Raw genomic sequence first — 19,162 nt, forward strand, 5'->3', positions numbered from 1 at the left:
ACGAACAATCTTTTTTAAACCGCTATAACACTGCATGAGTATGACTTATTTTTATTGATGAGTTTGTGATCGCCGTATCCAATTAAATTTGTTGAATGAAGAGAAGAAAGTTTTGATTTTATCTTACGACAAAGCAGACCTGGGAGTTGAGTATCACATGGTTACAGTATTGACAGTCAAGTTAGGTAAACAGTTAAGTTATCATACACACCGTTGGGTGTTAAGCCGACAGTTCAGTTTACATATGGTTAGTTAACAATTCAGTTTACATATTGTTGATTGAGTTGACAAAATTCAGTTTACATTTGGTTGGTTAAGTTGATAGTTCAGTTAACAAATGGTTGGTTAAGCTGACAATTCAGTTACACATGGTTGGTTAAATTAACAATGTAGTTAATATATGGTTGGTTAAGTTGACAGTTTAGTTAACATATGGCTGGTTTAACTGACAGTTCAGTTTACCTATGATTGGTTAAGCTGACAGTTCGTTTAACATATGGTTGATTAAGTTAACAATTCAGTTTTCATATGGTTGGTTAACTTGACAGTTCAGTTAATACATGTATATGGTTGGTTATGTTAACAATCCAGTTTACATATGGATTGCTAAGTTCACAATTCAGTTTACATATGGTTGGTTAAGCTGACAATTCAGTTACACATGGTTAAGTTAACAATTTAGTTAATATATGGTTGGTTAAGTTGACAGTTTAGTTAACACATGGCTGGTTTAACTGACAGTTCAGTTTACCAATGGTTGGTTAAGCTGACAGTTCGTTTAACATATGGTTAAGTTAACAATTTAGTTTTCATATGGTTGGTTAAGTTGACAATCCATTTTACATATGGATTGTTAAGTTAACAATTCAGTTTACATATGGTTGGTTAAGTTGACAATTTAGTTAACACATGGCTGGTTTAACTGACATTTCAGTTTACCTATGGTTCAGTTATCATATTTTATTTTGGCAGTCATTTTATGTCGACAGCTTTAGTTTTAGTAAAAGTTTAATGATCTGATTGATGTTATAATGGCACTAAGTTTTCAGGGGCGGATCCAAATATTTCGGAAAGGGAGGTTCCAAAAGGGTTCCAAGACTTATTTGCTCATTGTGTCCAAATATTGCACGAAATTAACAAATTTTCCCACACTTTGAGGGTCCAGCCCCTGATATCCCCCTGGACCCGCCATTGAGTTATTCAGAATTTGGTATTTAGTTTAGTTAGCATAGTGTCAGTAAAGCACTTTGTACTTGGAACCCACACAGAAGTTGAAATAATTTTTCCTTAGCACTTGGTGCACAAACGTTTTTACAAAGTAACTTTCTTAAGGAAATGAAACTGTTTTTGTAATTTGAGTTATAAATTTTGAGCTACTAGATCCTTGTTTCACTCATATCTAATTGTCTTCAAACAACAGGCACGAAATCTTTGGTTGATTATATAAGCAATTACTAGAGAGGATCCACTCTTAGGACATTCAATGCTGATCTATATCACGGACCCAGACCTAGGATATTAAGTGCTGGTCTATACCACGGACCCAGACCTAGGACATTTAATGCTGATCTATATCACGGACCCAGACCCAGGACATTTAGTGCAGACCTATACCACAGACCCAATCCTATGACATTTAGTGCTGATCTATATCACGGACCCAGACCTAGGACATTTGGTGCTGATCTAAAGCACAGACCTAGACCTAGGACATTTGATGCTTATCTATATCACGGACCCAGACCTAGGACATTTAGTGCTGATCTATATCACGGACCCAGACCTAGGACATTTAGTGCTGATCTATACCACTAGAGATCAATGACTCTAATCTTTATGCTCTCCTGTTTCTAAGATGACGGAAATCGCAAGAAATATACACAATAGTCATGACTACACTAATTAAGACTTTCGGTTATAAATACGGCTTTATTGATTGATTTTGAAAAAAGCGCTTTTTTAGGAGGATACTGATTGACCAATAGGACAGACGCTTCTTTGTACTGGTTCGACATGTTGAGCCGGATTTTAAGTGTTTGCTCACAGAAGCAACAACCCTCATATAAGTAGGCCACTCCACTAGGACGCAATAATAGTATTCTGACACCGAAGCGACTAGTCGTCTTTTGTGTGAATCCCCACGATCTGGTCTCCAGCGCTCGAGACGAGCATGTTACCCCTAAACCACAGATGCGGAAAGGTGTTGAACAATGATAACATTTCGTGTTTAATAGTTATAACACTATTCATTCATAATTACTAAAAAAAGAGAACACCAGGACGGAAACATATAAAAGGGTCCGATTTGAAAGTCTATTAAAGGAAAGATATTTTTCCTAATTTTAAACAATTAATGACACTTTCCAACATTGGGAGCGCCGAATGGGATTCTTGTGGTTTTAATTAGAACTGTCAAATTTGCGATGCAAATTTTTGGTCGTCCCCTCCGAGGCGGTGTTGCCATAGATGTCACAGCGGTACGAGTTCCGAGTCCCGCGGAATGGACGACCAAAAATTTGCATCGCAAATTTGACAGTTTACATATGTAAACTGAATTGTGAACTTAACAATCCATGTGTAAACTGGATTGTTAACATAACCAACCATATACATGTATTAACTGAACTGTCAACTTATATATATATTTAAGAAAATAAAAAAGTATTCCTTCTACTTAAAATACTGAAGCAGGTTTTGCAATTGGTAATACTCATCCGATTTAAAAAGATAAATAATTTTTCGTCATCAGACTTAAGATTAAATTAAAAATTATCTTAGGTTATGACAGAATTCAATTTTGTGTACGAAAAATTGGTTTTGATTTCAAAAAGATCAAGTCCCATTCGGCGCCCCGTACTTGGAACCTCACCGGATTCGCCATTAAAAAAAAACACACAATACAACCCACAAAGCTATGATTCCTATAAGCTTCTTGAAATAAAATTACATTTAACGTAAGTTTACAAGAATTCAAATTTAGAACAATCCAGGTCAAAATGAACCTTGCAGTTTTTCATGATCTCACCTTGTAAAATTGTTAAAAATATTTGATCTCCTCAGAACATGACAGGAAAAAGACATTGTCCTTGGACAAAACTTCACACCCTACCTTTTAAGCAGCTTATACCCCTTTTACTGATCAAAAATATAAGTCCCTAACTCAGTAACTTGTATACAAATGTATTTACTTACCTTTATCTATCCTACATAAGATTTCTCCTGTATAGTTTCTTAAGATGAAGAAAAATATGTTTAAATATGTACAGCGTTTAAGTATGCAAGAACCTTATTGATACATGTATGTACACTTCAGAGTTAAGTATTTCGGAACTGTCGTGCAATATTCAGGCTGTTTTTTTTGACAAGGCCGGAACTCGCAGCTCTCTTGGGAAGGTCGGAACTCGCAGTTATCTTTACACGGGTGGAACTCGCACTAGACAAGGTCTTCAATCAAAATAATCCTAATGAGGCAGTTGCCTACAATATCAAAGACACGCTACCAAGACGGATTGAGCAGTGTGTCAAATTCTGAACTTATGTATGAAACCTTTAACATTTGTATAACCGGCCGTATGAATACGGATATGTTACAAATCTCTAAATCCGGTCATTCTTTTTAAAAGACTACTCATATCCGCCTAGCTTTTATCTTACCTACATGTACCCAAAAAAATTGTACATGCACTTGCACTGAAAAATGTCGTGCGAATGAATAAAAATATAGTAATGTTCTAAAATCTACATGTATTGGTATTTGATCTGAACATCCATAGACGGATACAAAAGGGCACCCCTCGAAAAGTTAGGTTGATTCTACAGTAAGAATTAGAATCACTGGAGTGCCCCACACTGTATTCCAGTCAATGGGTCCACTTGCGTGAATTTCAGGATCCGTCACTGACATCTAGACCAAATATGAACCATTGAGCGTTTATTCTTGCAGTTGTATGGACATTGGAACCACGATTATAGTTTTACGCACAAACCACAGTTCTGCAAGATTATTTAACGGAGTGATATACTTAATACTTACAAAGTACACTCATGTAAAAATACACAAGCATAGAGTTAGTAGTTAGTAATCAAACATAAAAAGGAAGAAAACTTAATGGTTTCCGACTAACTAAAATGCGGCAATTTACACTTTTTAAAGTATCAGTATATAAGGATTAGTTTTTGACCGGGTGTATTTTGTGTATTTTCAAAACTTTTATGTATATATGTATAATAAATGTACATTTTGTATTCATGTATTCCGAAATTAGGTTCGGGCGTAAAAAATCACCGAGTGGGGTATTATTTTAGTTCTATAACATAAAACCACGCATTCTATGTTTATCTTTAATGTTTTCATCACATATATTTTCAGTTTAGTTTTTTTGTTAAAAAAAGAACTTGTGCCACTTTGATCATATGCAATGTGCACCCTTGGTATAAACACCCAACTGAAACGGCAAAAATATCGAATTAAAGTCTTATTTCTTTATTCATACATCTCCATACAGAGGGCATAGCATACACAAATGCAATTAAAAAAGTTTTTGTCCGATACTAATTTTATCCAAAAAAATACTTGTCCCATAGTTTTCAAAGAAGAAAAAAAAGTGTTGTCCCATACCCATTTGTACCGGTCCCATCCCGGTGATAAATATTCCATGGTCCCTTATTTGTAAAAAATCAACAATTCATACATGCAAAAACAAGATTTTGTTTCGATTATAAGGAGAGGTATGGTATGGTACGTGTCTTTCCTATCAATTGGCATCAGTCAGGATATCATTCGAAGAGGTTGACGATCGAATTCATTGCCGAGAAGAGCGAGTAGAAAAATAGTTTTGGGATTTTCATGCAAAGTATAAATATATTTCGATCCAATTTTAAGGGTTTCCCCCACTCCCATTGCACCCCTTAGTACGTGAAGACCCAGAACAGTAAGAGTATAGTCCAGGTATGTAACTGAAATTAATTAAGGACGTCAACCTTGGTTAAGGGACACAACTCTTACAAAGCATTAGAACGTTTGTACACAGTATTTTACATCAATCTCATGTATGCATCAGAGTAACTTGAACTGATTTCATTCTGTTTCAAATGGCAGCTTGACAGGCTTTTGTGAAATCGGACAGGATACAAACTAGGCTTTGGTGAAATCGAATAGGATACAAACATACAGATTTCAAGAGTTATGTCCCTTACCATAGGTGTACCTCCTTAAATTAATTTCATGGGAGAAACCGATTTTCCTTCTGCCTATTCTTCCTGAGCCCTTCAGCCTACGAGCAATTAACAATGTCCAAGTCGCTAATATCGTCAAGAAGTAATTAATGAAGAGTAATCAAGGGAACCAAAGTTATAGCGGTAATCAAAAGAATTTAACCCAGGGACAAAGACCAGACATGGAAAACAGACATACACAACAAAGAACATAAAATAACTAAAATCATACATACAAAGTAACAAAAGCAAATGAGCAACTCGGACTCCACTAAAAACTGGGAGCATGGACCAGGTGCACCGGTAGGGTAAGCGTCCTCTGCTTTTCTAGAAACACCCGCCGAGTTGCTCATAAAAAGTCAAGTCCGGGATAGACAAACGAGGAAAGGAAAACTATGACCCGTTGAATAAATCAGTTTTCATGGTGCAGATGGATACACCATAACGATCCACGAGTTCATTATGACGACCATAAAACTTCTGTAGTGATGACTTCAATCTTGTAGCAACATAACACTGTTCCAGAAGCCTACTTGTTAGAGTTCTAGCACGATACAAAAAGTCTGCGTAGTTTTGGCAAGCTCTGGCATAACGTATGAGTTGTGATATGAACAGTCCATACGCAGGTGCTGAAGGGATGTTACCATATAAGAAAGGAAAGTTGACAATTTTGAATGAAAAGTCATCACGTTTGTCGTAAAGTTTGGTCAATAGTTTTCCTCTATCATCGATTTCTAAGTGTAGGTCAAGATATAAGGCTGACTTCTCAGTGTCTGTAGTATCCTTTATCTCAAGTTCTTTGGTGGTAGATGCGATGTATCAAATCCCCGAAATTAGGATTGTTTAAAGATAATACGTCATCTATATTGCAGAAACTGAGATTAAAGGATCTAGCTAAACGATATTCTTTCTTTCAGCTATAAAGTCAGCCTCATAAGAGTGAAGGAAAAGGTCAGCAAGTAAAGGAGCACAATTTGTTCCCATTGGAATGCCGACCGTTTGTTGAAAAACACGTCCACCACACCGGGCAAATATGTTGTCGATTAAAAATTCCAGCATTTTGTAAACATCTTCCTCTGTATATTTGGAAGATGATTTGGAATTATTTCTTACAAAGCATGAGGAATCTCTACCAAGAACTATATATTTGTATCTAGGTGTACCATCTTTTTTTGGAAAAACAACGTTGTATAATGTTTTTAAGTCGGGATTTTAACTGAGTATGGGGAATAGAAGTATACAGTGTTCGGCAAGGCAAAGCCCTGAGGGAAACTCCTGAATTTTAACGATTTTGGAGCCAGTTTTTCAGAGCATATACTAAGTTCGTGGTATGCATATGTGATAAATAACCTTTATTTCATCTTTAAAATGTGTGTTTTTATTTCTGTTACTTTTTCCGAAAGTACGCAACTGCGTATTTGCGTATAGGCAGCTACGCCCCTGACTGTTTGGTCTCAGCTAATCTGGTCGATTTGTACTTAATTGAGTTGTCTCCCTTTGAACACTCCAGTTTCCTTATTGTTGTTGTGATTTATTTATATATTTCCAAAAATCTTGTAGTTTTCTATTCCTTCTTCTTTTTATGTGTATGCTTTACTTTATTATGTATCATGTTCAATTTGAACTTTCTCAAATAAAGAATGTATAATATTAATTGTAATTTGTAATCATGAAATCTTCCATGGCATATCTGTTTCAGTCCCCTTTCCAAATATCTCTCTTTGAAGTCGGTCGTTTTTTTGATTTGGGTGGAGAACCATTAACCATCTAACACTTTAGAATCGGTGCACTTATCAAAGCCTTACATTTAGTAGCAGGTGAATGTTTTATTGTATTGTTTATTCGTATAGCATAGGTGAACATCATACAAGTATGGGATACCAGTCTTGCATTTCACATCCCTGAACACATGGACTAATGGAGGGTATAAATATAAAAATAGTGCGTTTTCTTTTGGTCTCAATACATTCTAATATTTGTCAAAAATATGAACTATGACTTATAAAATATAGCAAACATAAAAAGTTTTACATTGTAACAGTGTGAAAATAGTGGAAACGGCTTTTAATACCAGAACACCTTTTCTTTCCGATCTTCGTTGACTCGCCCTACTTTTTTGTGGATAATTAATTTTCTACATGCCCTTAGAATATAGTTCCAACTTTGGTAGTAGGTACCTTCCACATTTTTTCATATTTTTACTGGAAACTTATTTGCTGAAGTTTTGCCTCTAATTGGTAGAAAATAGGTTAAAATTACATGGGTTTTTTTTTCATTAATCAATTCTGACTAAAAGTTGTGATTTGGTTCAGTGGAAGAAGGTTAAAATTTAGGACTTTTAACTCAGTTCAGTTGTCATGTCTACCCCATCTCCGAATTATATGTATTAATTTCAGAAAATGATGGTAAAATTTTCTACAATTTATATATAAAATCCTGTTTGTACATATCTTTAGGCCAGAGAAGTTTTATTTAGTTTGCACCGGTGGAATTTTTTAAATCTGCTCAAATGTGTATATTGAAATGCATTTGAAAATTAATTGCGGTCTCGTGCCTGAAAGATTAATTGAATCAATTTTTAAAATAATGGGTAGGATTTGCCTAAATCAGCGAGCACCATACCGTCTTTGTGAGACTCGAAAAAATGATACTTTATGAAGAGGGGCGTCAATCCGGATGAAAATTTTTGCTTCGCAAGTGCAATATTTTTTTTTTATGTAAGAAGCAAGCAAAATCAAAATTTCTATTTGTAAATCTGATTTGTTAATTAATGGGGGAATTTTTTTTTCAATAAGTGAATAACTTTGAAAATTTTTTCGCTCTCAAAATGGTCGATAACTTTATAGCACTTTGCAATACTTTTTTATCCCTTAAGTGCATCTCCAGCAACATCCATTTCAGTTTTGGCCAGTCAGATGAATCTGCACAGATACTGTAAATATTACAGTTCTCCACGGATGGTGGGAATATTTTACACATATTATGTGACATAAACAAAATTCAGACGACAGCTGCAAATTCCAAACTAGAAAATGATTGCCTTTCCTATCTTAGAAAAGCTATACTTCGATTTTTATAATATAATCTGAGTTACATTTTTTTCCAAGGCGGGTTAGGTTCTTGACAACAGCGACAGGGAAAGAGTGGAGATACACGTACGTACATCCAAATGTTTTCCGAACTTTTCAAAAACATCATATTCACTTCTTTCAATAAGTAAAAAAAAATGGTCTAGAGAAAGACTCAAAAACTATCAGAAAAGATGAATTTATTTTTACTGAAACGTAATCTTAATCTACGTGTTTTTATTTGTTTGGTTTAAAGACGCGATGGATTTTCTCCATAAGGACAGTCACTTTTTGTTACTTCCGGGACAGGACTTTTAACATTAGTATATTGGGGGACCTTAAGGGAAATTTAGATAGTACATGTAATAACCGTAGAGCTCACACCACTTCACAGTGCTCGCTGTTACCTAAAAAATCCTGCAAAATATGCACTTCACTATAGGAGAGTTCTTCATGATGTTATCACTTACCTGTGATTCGGTTTTGGTGGGCAAATAATCCATTGACTGGCATGGGGCATCAACTTTAAATCATCATAACTTTTTCATTTTGTAAGATAATTGAAAAATTCTTTTGGTTCCCAAATTGCAAATATTTTTTTTTATCCATGGAATTTTTAAATAAATATTCAGTAATTATACTATATAGTATGTGCATAAGATTTTAATTATAATTTTATACAAAAACAGACATGATAGAGGCCTGGTTTACTTATAAATATCACTTCAAATTTATTTTTCAAGTAAAAGAGTTACAGATTTATATACAAAATATGAATTATTTTATTTAAATGAAACATTTTACAGAACCAAAATTGGATGTGAAATAACGAACTTATAAAGTTTTGAAAATTGGGATTCTAATAATGAAATTGTCAATTGTTCATTTAGTTGTTTATTTTCCAACCACTTTGACACTTAATGATATGCAAATCAGTGAATATGACATCACTAATGATATTGACAACTCTCCTATAGAAGTCTATGGAAAAATTAATGCAAGATTGATACCATGACTGTCACATGTATAGTGGTTGAACATATTCTGGTGTAATCTAATCCGTTGTATCACAAATTTTGATATTTTGTAACGAAGAACAGTTGCGTGCGAGTGTGGATCATACATCATCAAGGTCAGATCAAGAGGTGTTTACTAACATATTTTTCTTTCACATCTCATAGATAAATATCCAGGGTACATGAATAGAACAAAACATGTACATAAACGCTTACTCTACTGGTGCAACTGGTCCATGATGCCAGTTTTTAGTGGAGTCCCAGGTGCTCATTTGCTTTTGTTACTTTGTATGTATGATTTTAGATTCTTGAATAATGATACTTTCTTTAATTTATTATGAAAATGCCAGAGGTATTCCCAATTGTACACATGATATTATTTCATTGTACACAGGATTATATTTCATACTATAGTATAAAATAATACTGTGAATATAGTTCACATAGAGTAAAAAGAATTTATACTTTTAATAAAATGGATAATATTTATCAGTTAAAGAATATCCTGGATGAAAAACTAGATGTAAAATATCCCATGAAGTAACATCCAGGATACATACTTATTGATATCTGAAAACATCCTGGATAACACATCACATCAAAAACTATCTGAATCATTTACACCTAACACTGTGCCACAAAAAAAGCAAGCCCCACTTTTTTATAATGCCCCTAAAGAAAACCCTTTCTGTTACTTGTATGTTTAATCTTTATAAGATTGTGTACGGAAACAATTTAATAGCCGTGGGAAACATTGAACTACTATAAAATATCCCTGGATTAAATTTGATATTAATTTTTTCCAGTGGAAAGTATTCACACAGGATACTATTAGATGTTAAATACATGTAAAGATGTGTTGACTATTAGAATGAGCTTTTCTGGTTTAATATTTCAAAAGAAAAAAACTTTCAAGAAATGTGTCAACTTTAAGACATGATTTACTTCTGCTTTTTAATAATCTTGATCCTACTGTTCAATTTCATTTTTTACCATATGTTTATTATGATAATTCAAAAACTAAAATGAACCAGAAATAAAAATTTAAGTCTTTTTCAATACATGGATATAGAAGCAATATCTCAGGGAGAAACCATTTAATTCCTATGTGGAGGGGGGGGTAGCTTATTTTATGAAAAAAACCTAGGCAGGAGTCAAAAGAAACAGACAGAAGGAAAGTCCTTATTACAAATGGGAATGTCAGGGTAAAATCTGGAAAGTAGAAAGCCACTGTAATGGTCCTGACATGGTACAGGCATTTCAAAGTGAAAGGGGGGTAAAACCAGGTTTTATAGTGCGCTAAACCTCCTACTTCCATTTCTGATAATTATTTCCTGTATATTTCAACACAAATACTGGTGGAATCCAGTGATCAAATTAAGGACAAATACGGTACTTGCTAAATGCAAGTTAAAATAAACTTTTGCCAGAAAAAAAAATCACTGGCTAAAATTTGCTTGTGGAATTCTATATACTGTATATTATGAGTTCAGTTAAGAAATTACTATGTAAACATAGATTTAGCAAATGTAAATTTTTAGTACTTGCTAAATTCAGTCAGTGGAAGTTTCAAAACGTCTTAAACTTTGTGTAAAAGGTGCATCAAGTTTCAAGATGAAATAATAATATACAAGTAAAAACTACAGAAAATTTAATTGAAGACATTATGAAATCCACCTTCTATGATCTTTTTGTCAGAAACAGAATATTTTTTCAATAAGACATGGATATTGGAAATAAACCTTTTTTAGGCAGTGTATGTTTATAGCTCACCTGGCCAAAGGCCATGTGAGCTATTGCCATCACTTGGCGTCCGTCATCCTTATTAACAATTATACAAAACTCTTCTCCTCTGAAACTAGTCGACTAATTAGAACCAAACTTCGTATGAATGTTCCTTAGGGTATCCTGCATAGAAATGATGTGGGGATTTTTGATTCGTCAAAAAACATGGCCGCCATTACTAAAAATAGAACATAGGGGTCAGACAATAGTTTTTCGCATATATCTCCTAAACTGTTAGGTTTAGCTGAATTTTGACAGGATTAAATGTGTTCAGCATGATGAGATCTATCTCTGGTCAAATTTTGGTTTTAATCCTTTAAGCCATGTTGGAGTTATTGCCCTTTTTCAACGATTTTTGCTATTTTTAATGTTATTTCTTTCCAAAATCTTCTCCTCTGACACTACTTGATTAATTGAAACCAAACTTGGTATGAATGTTCCTTTGGGTATACTGCATAGAACTGGAGTGGGGATTTTTGATTCGTCAAAAAACATAGCTGCTGTTACTGAAAATAGAACATAGGGGTCAGACAGTAGTTTTTCACATATATCTCCTAAACCGTTAGGTTTATCCAAATTCTTTCAATAGCTGAAATGATCCGTATTATTAGGATTACAAAAGTCCTCAGACTCCTTGTAAGAGTTATTGGCCTTCAGAGGGGAAAAATTACTTTTTTTTTAATAGTTTTCAGTCAATATCTTGAAAACTATGATAGATTAAAAGAAACTTTCAATTGTTGAAAAGATCTTGTAATAGTCCTACCAAAAACTTCTTTGGTCAAACTTGTTGGACAACTTCTTGTTTAATTTATTGCCTTTGAAAGGCAAAATTCAAGAAGGTGAGCCATTCAGGCTCCTGTGAGCCTCTTGTTTCTTACAACTTTGGTTGAAAAGCCTGTCTCTAAGGCAATTATTGTGCCTTAAGAAGTTAGAATAATAGCTTCAATTTTTTACTTTAGCTAGTCCTGGAATTTCTGTTCAAACTTGATTCTGATTTTTTTCTGCCATTTGCATCCTGGCTTTTTATTTTACCCTGATGTTCATTGTGGATTTTTTTTTAACCATATAGCATCATCCTGCATTTTTTATTTCAAATTTGATCCAAGCCCCCACCCATGAAAATTGAATGATTGCTTCATAAGGTACAAATAAATAAAAACCAAATACAGTAGTCCATCTCTTGAGCACTCCCCACAACCCCTCACATGAATTACCAGAATTCCATATATATACTTACAAGAGTGAGAGGTTCTGGACCTTTTTGCATCCTAAATAGAAGGTCTACTTCTTTGTCCTGGTCACATTTCCCCTGCTCCTTTAACACTATGAAGTTAGTTCCCCACTCCAGTATGGTCAACTATTTAAATATGTATCTTTTCATTAAATATTTTTTTAAATATCAAATCTGTCTTTCAGAGCTTACATGTAAATGTACTAAAGGTGTTTACACTGGTAGACCTTTTGGTGATCTCTGAAAGTATTTATTTTGTATTTAAGTTATATGCTAATGCATTTGTTGCTTTTCATCATATCCATTCTTTTCTCTATTGTTCTTTATTGTATTTTATAGATATATGCTTAAGGCATTGATATAGTATAGTCATACATGAACACGTGTGATGTTTTGTTCTTTTTTTTTTCTTCAGAACATTAACATGGAGAGTCAACAACTATGTGAATCTTGTGGGGAAGCATTCAAAATGGAGGTTGACCTGAACAAACATATTTTAGAGTCCCACCAGGATGCTGGTAGACTGATTTGCAAAGTTTGCTTCAAAGTGTTAGAGACAGAGGATATGTTCAATGAGCATAAACTTCATTGTAAAGATGGCCAACAGTTACAGTGCAGTATTTGTAACCATGGTTTCGAACGGTCGGTTGATTTATATAAGCACAAGAAAGAAGTTCATAAGCAATTGTTTAAGTGCCATATTTGCATTTTGCAAACTTATTCCGAAGCCACTATGCATAAGCATTTAAAGCGTCACGAAAGGTGTGCTGAAAGGAATAAAAGAAAGATGGAAGAAAAGAAGGACAAGAAAGTGATGTACACATGTCGGCTTTGTCAACATGTAACAGATGCCCCCCTTGGTTTTGCTGAGCATATTGCTCACATCAAACAGTGTCACAAGGATGACAAAAATAACTGGATGTGTAAGATATGTGACAGAGTGTTCAAGACAGATTATAATCTTATAACACATTTGAAACTTCATGAAAGGTGGAAAAATATTTGTAGAGTATGTGAAAGAATTTTCCATTCTGAAACAAACTTGCTGGATCATATGTGGGTTCATACTGGAGAAAAGCGACACCAATGTCCAGATTGTGATGTGAAGTGTTCAACCAATGCACAGCTTATCATTCACAAAAGAATTCATACTGGAGAATGTCCATTTCAGTGTAATTTGTGTCCAAATAGATACAGAGACAAAACAAGTCTAAATAAACACATCAAAACTCATAATTTATGTGATGAAAATAACACAAAACAATTTCAATGCAAAAAATGTTATAAGCGTTACTCACGTTTGTATCATTTGAAAGTCCACATAGCTTCACATGCAAATCCCAAGCCTCGTCAGGAATGCCAGATTTGTTATAAAACATTTATTCATAAAAAGTCTCTGAGAGAACATGAGAAAATCCATTCAGGTGAAGAAGATGAAAAGAAGTTTTCTTGTGATATTTGTGGTAAAGCCTTCAGGAAAAAGATCACTTGTGATATCCATCAACGGACACACTCTACAGAAAAACCTTATAAATGTGATCAATGTGAATCTGTTTATAAAAGTAGATTTGGCCTAAGGCTTCATCAGAAGACTAAACATACAGAAACAAGAAAGCCTACACCATACATTTGTTTTATATGTTATGAAGGATTTGCCACTCAAAAAAGGGTGAAAACTCATATATATAAACATTACAAGAAAGGTACTTTCAAATGCCATAACTGTGGAAAAGATTTCTGCAATCTAGCAGCTTTAGAATGCCATACTGCTGAGCACAATGCTAAAGATAAGGAGACTAAGCCATTTGCATGCCGTATTTGTGGACAAGGATCTTCAAGCATGGATGGTTTGAAAACACATATGAAAAAATACCATAAAAGAATCTTCAATGGATGAGAATCATGTACACTTTCTACATAGATTATTTTTTTACTGATTATGAAGCAATGCACAGACCCATCGAAATTTTTTAAGCACATCTGACATTCGGTCAGACACAAGGTGATGACTTGTCTGACCGAACGACAATTTGTCCGACCGAAAAAACTCTGAACAATTTATCGGAAATCAGTCTTCCTGTCTAATTGAAATTCGACCCATAAATAAGTTCGACCCAACAAAATTTCAAATGAAAATTTGTTTTATCAGATGTTCAATTATTAATCTTTATCAATTTTGATGTAAAAGAAATATACTTTATTATTTTTTTCATTATTATTTTGACAATATAATGACCGCATGTTTCACATGTAAACGAGTAGCGAGACAACGGAAGGGACGATATATCAAAGGACGAAATGACGTGTAGCGAATGAACCGGAAGTTACATATTATTGTTTACAATCAAATTGATTGACTATCTCGCTTGACTGTAGACTAATTCACGTAATTATTAAAACGTTCTAGTTTTATTATTCACAAAAACCACTTCAGTTTTGAGAAAATCTTCTTTAACGTAAGAAAAAAACATCGGACACCCGGGCCGACAAGCAACGTGTATTTACCGGACCCGGGACAATTTTACCGGACAGGTCCGACGGTCCGGCAGTTTTCGATGGGTCTGAATGCATATTTACTGTATAGTTCAGAGTTTTTTAAGGCAGGAGATTTAAATTTACTTTCATAACTGAAAGTTGTCGAATACGTATTAACAGTATATTTCTTAGTTTTTTTAAGGCAGGAGGTTTGAATATGGTGACACTTTCATGAGTGGAATGTTTCTGAATGCAAATATACAGTATATTTTTCAGCTTTTTGAAAGCAGGAGTGAAAGAGTGGAAGGTCCAAAACTTTTCCCAGTTTCAAATCAAGGTTCCATACGAGGAAAACAAAGTCCTTAATGAAGTGTCAGTGAAAAATGTGAAAAGTCCAGGACTAGGGTACATGTGTGAATGAAATAGAAAAGATACCAGGCCAGGCATTTAGGGTCCTGGACCTACATTGTAGAACTACCACTGGTTGTAACTCCTCAAAGGTCCATTAATCAGAAGTCCAGATAAAACTGCTTAACTTGTACTTCCACTTGACATGACACTGGCAGATGAAATTTTTTAGAAAAGGTATCTCAACCATTGGATTTACCCATTTGTTGAAAACTTTTGTTAGTTTTGTGCAAAAAGTTCGGACAAAAATGAGCGAATGATAGCATTGATCCATCCTTAAGTTTATAAATTTATGAATTTGAACCCCTTTATATGAATTTCTACATTTAACTTATCGTACAATGTGTCCCTATTACATCCTGGAAAGTGTGATTGTAAGATATTAACCAGGTGAGGGTAGACCTAAAATTGGGGGTGGGGGATGTAATGGTGCATGAAATCTTGATTTATCAATAATTCTATACTTGTTTTGCTTGGCCTTTAACTCAATTGATGCACCAACCTGAAGATTTGGATCAGCCCCTGCTAACTTAAGTTATGTTTATTTTTTGCATTGCTTGGGTGTTTTTATACAACCACAAAATATTTGCAGCCTTATAATGGTATGGCATTGTTGTCGGTGTTGTCATCTGAAAACACTTGGTTTTTCAGTACTAGTTAGTTCAAACCACAAAAGGAAGTTTGTGACAGGAACCATTTAGGAATTAATGGGCAATCAGGGGTCACTTCGATTCCAGTTCAATTCTTATTGTGTGTCAAATTTTTACCATAATTTAGATCAAATTTCAAAGATGTATCAAGCTTATATAGTATGGCCATTCTTGCCCAAGTGTTCTTCGATTGTATCATGCTGCTTCCTGCGAAGCATTTACATGTAATTGTAAAATAGTTTCATAGTAAAATCTTCAATGGGTTTGTTCCTCCATTCATTTGTCCTTAGAATTTGTACTGTGGGAGAAGACTAACTTTCAATTCAAAAACTATTTCTGGTACTAATACCTTGTTTCTGTGTTATGAAACTTGGACCCAAAAGGGGGGATCAGGCATATCAGCCTTTCGCCTGGATTTAATTTAAGAGTCAGGCCGAATATTAACAGGGGTACATTTACATGCACTACATTGTAGTACTGATAATGCATCATTCAATGCACTTTAGAGATCTTGTGGCAAAGAAAATATACATCTGTTTAAGGTTACTTTGGATGAAAAATAAATAGGATAGGTATATTGGAGAGTTCTTCCTGATGTCATCACTTACCTGTGATTTGATTTTGGTTGGCAAAAAATCCATTGAGTGGCATGGGGCATCAACTTTAAATCATCATAACTTTTTCATTTTTTAAGATAATCGAAAAATTCTTTTGGTTCCCTAAACTGCCAATAAAACTCTTTTTATTCGTGGGATTTTGAAGTAATTTTTTAAAAGTTAGACTATATGAGCATAAAATTTTAAAAATAATTTTATATGAAAATAGAGGTTTACATATAAATATTATTTCAAATTTATTCTTCAAGTAAAAGAGTTATAGATTCCTATACAAAATATGATTTATTTTATCTAAATAAAACATTTTACAGAACCGAAATTGGATATCAAATAACAAAGTTATAAAGATTTGAAAATTGGGATTATAATCATGACATTGTCAATTGTTTATATTGAATTGTTTATTTGCCAACCAATTTGACACTTAATGATATGCAAATTAGTGAATATGACATTACTACTGAGATTGGCGAAATCTCCTATATGTAAAATCATATAATATAGGCACTTATGGGAGGATTTCTTGACTTAAATATTACTCGTCTAAATATGATAGTGTAGCGGCATTTTAGAAAAAATGAAATATCAATAAAATTAATTCCTTAAGAGTTTCGGAGGTGGTAAAAACAACCAGAATATCTCCAGCGCCGAATCCCTAATGGGGTTACTATAAAATGTGCTAAGGTAGGTAGGGTAACCTTAAACAGACATTTTTTTCTTGGCCTTATAGCTCTAAGATCTGGTAAATCATTTTGAAATGCAATTTAGACATTTGTCCCCACTTCATCAGTATCAAGTTACATCTCTTCCGTATGCCAGCATTGCTCATGTGATTATTATTTTTTTCAAACTTTACCCACCTCCTTTCCCTGTTCACCACTGGGAGGTGGAAGAAGGATTTCGAACAGGATAAGTCAATTTCAACAGTATTTACATCCACTTAATCTCAGAATATAGCACTAAAATATCTTTTTTTAAGCATTACACTAAAATTCCTTTACCTTAATTTACCTCACTCACTCCACATCAAATGAGGGGTACATGTAATTATAACCCAGGTTCGCCTAGATTTAAAGCGCTCACACTACGCCAAAATTCAATTCGGACCTAATTAGTTTGGGTTGAACCGGGCTAAAATAGTATAGATATGTAGTGTGAACAGGGTATAAGACGGCTAACAATTTTTAGATCAAGACGTTTAAGGTCAAGGACACTGTTACTATAAATGATATGCGTTTGCGAGGGGAATTAATTACGTGTATACATATACCACTGTTCTTTGTTTATTGTGTAAGAACAATGTAATGAGTTGCATATCAAAATTTGAAAGGTTTGAAGGTAGATGAACACTCGGTATATATTTACTTAATTATTTAAATCATCAAGTGACAATTAGATTCTATCATTTCAAAATTCAACATAAATTTTAAATTAACATTTCTGTTCGTTTATCGATCTTCAAGCTTCCAAATGAATTCGCATTTAGAACCAAAAGAATTGCCGTTTGACAATGACAACTAATAACAAGAACTGTCATTATTACTTCGAATTCTTTTTAGTGAAATATAATGGATTTTAATACATATATTCTGTCTTCATATAACACATTGCCTATAGCCTCCGGGCCGAAAGGTTCGTATCCTTTATTGAGTAAACAGGGAAACAAAATAATGTAAACCAGGGACAAAGACCAGACAGGGAAAACAGACACGCACAACCCCCCTTGCCTAAAGGTGGGGTTAAACTTAAGCAATTCACTCCCAGTTAATAAAAAAACATTTTCAGTTCTCCTTATGCTTTCCAAGGCTTTATGGATTCAATCTGCCAAATACACAATTAACACTTTCAACACTTAAAAAATAAATTTTAGTCGTATTTTGAGCCAAGGAGAGCCCTGTATGTGCCCTCCTCTTATGTCGCGACAATCTTATCAGCCGCATTTTAGATCACATACTTTATAATGTGTGGATCTCGGGTTGCATGTATAATGGCCAGATTTAAAACACTAGCTTTACAATGTACGCAAATCGAATACTCGCTTGAACACCCCGGTGCACACCAGCCGTGATAGCGGCCCCATCGAACCCTTGTGCTCGCATATTTTGGATATCAATACCTTACTTTTCGAAAGTAGAAATGAACAAATTTGCAAGCGTTTCACCCGTCGTACCATCTGGATTTACAAAACCGAGAAATTCTTCTCTCATTAAAGGACTTTCTACCAACATTGTCAACAAACCGGGCACAAACAGAAACCTGCTCTTGTGTTTAAACTACTGTTGCTTCGTCCTCAATATGGACAAAACAACCAGAGTCGTTAAAAGATTTCTCAGTGTTCTGTCCTATAATTTTACCGAAAATGGAGTTACATGTACAGTCCCCAGACCCCACTTATAGACATTATTCTCACTCCGAAGCAAACAGCAGTTTGTTACTCATTATTTCATATGCTGTCTGATTAAAATATAAGCAGGGACTATTATTTTTTTAAGTATGCCTCGACCTTTACTCTCAGGACGAGCACGTTACGCTAAATCACCACGTACCTACAGAGGCTCAAGCGGTTAATACACAATCAATGCCATGTTCATACGATATCTAAACATTTTTATTGATAACGATCATCTGATAAAGAATATATATAACTAGTGTCATAAAAATTAAGTAATTTGGAACATTGAGAAGTATACAACTACGA

General features: G+C 34.2%; 2 protein-coding genes across 4 annotated transcripts in view; both read left to right on the forward strand.

The window, feature by feature from the left end:
• LOC148598430 (uncharacterized) lies at window positions 1–18,049 on the forward strand. 3 transcript variants are annotated; one of them, XM_088562004.1, is made up of 2 exons: window positions 1–185; window positions 12,730–18,049. In XM_088562004.1, the coding sequence occupies exon 2, from the start codon at window positions 12,739–12,741 to the stop codon at window positions 14,209–14,211; it is 1,473 nt and encodes a 490-aa protein (XP_088418130.1). In that variant the 5' UTR covers window positions 1–185; window positions 12,730–12,738; the 3' UTR covers window positions 14,212–18,049. The 3 variants fall into 3 exon arrangements, with proteins under 3 accessions (XP_088418130.1, XP_088418129.1, XP_088418128.1); XM_088562003.1 differs by lacking the exon at window positions 1–185 and adding an exon at window positions 6,905–7,031; XM_088562002.1 differs by lacking the exon at window positions 1–185 and adding an exon at window positions 7,510–7,619.
• LOC148598431 (uncharacterized) overlaps window positions 15,234–19,162 on the forward strand; it is a 17,180-nt gene continuing 13,251 nt past the window's right edge. Inside the window, exon 1 of the mRNA XM_088562000.1 lies at window positions 15,234–15,374. The gene's annotated coding sequence lies outside the window, so the exon portion shown is untranslated. The remainder of the gene's footprint in view (window positions 15,375–19,162) is intronic.

Source organism: Perna viridis, chromosome 14, assembly GCF_037379345.1.
Source record: "Perna viridis isolate PV_CMFRI_1.1 ecotype Kerala chromosome 14, ASM3737934v1, whole genome shotgun sequence".
Taxonomy (NCBI): Eukaryota; Metazoa; Mollusca; class Bivalvia; order Mytilida; family Mytilidae; genus Perna; species Perna viridis.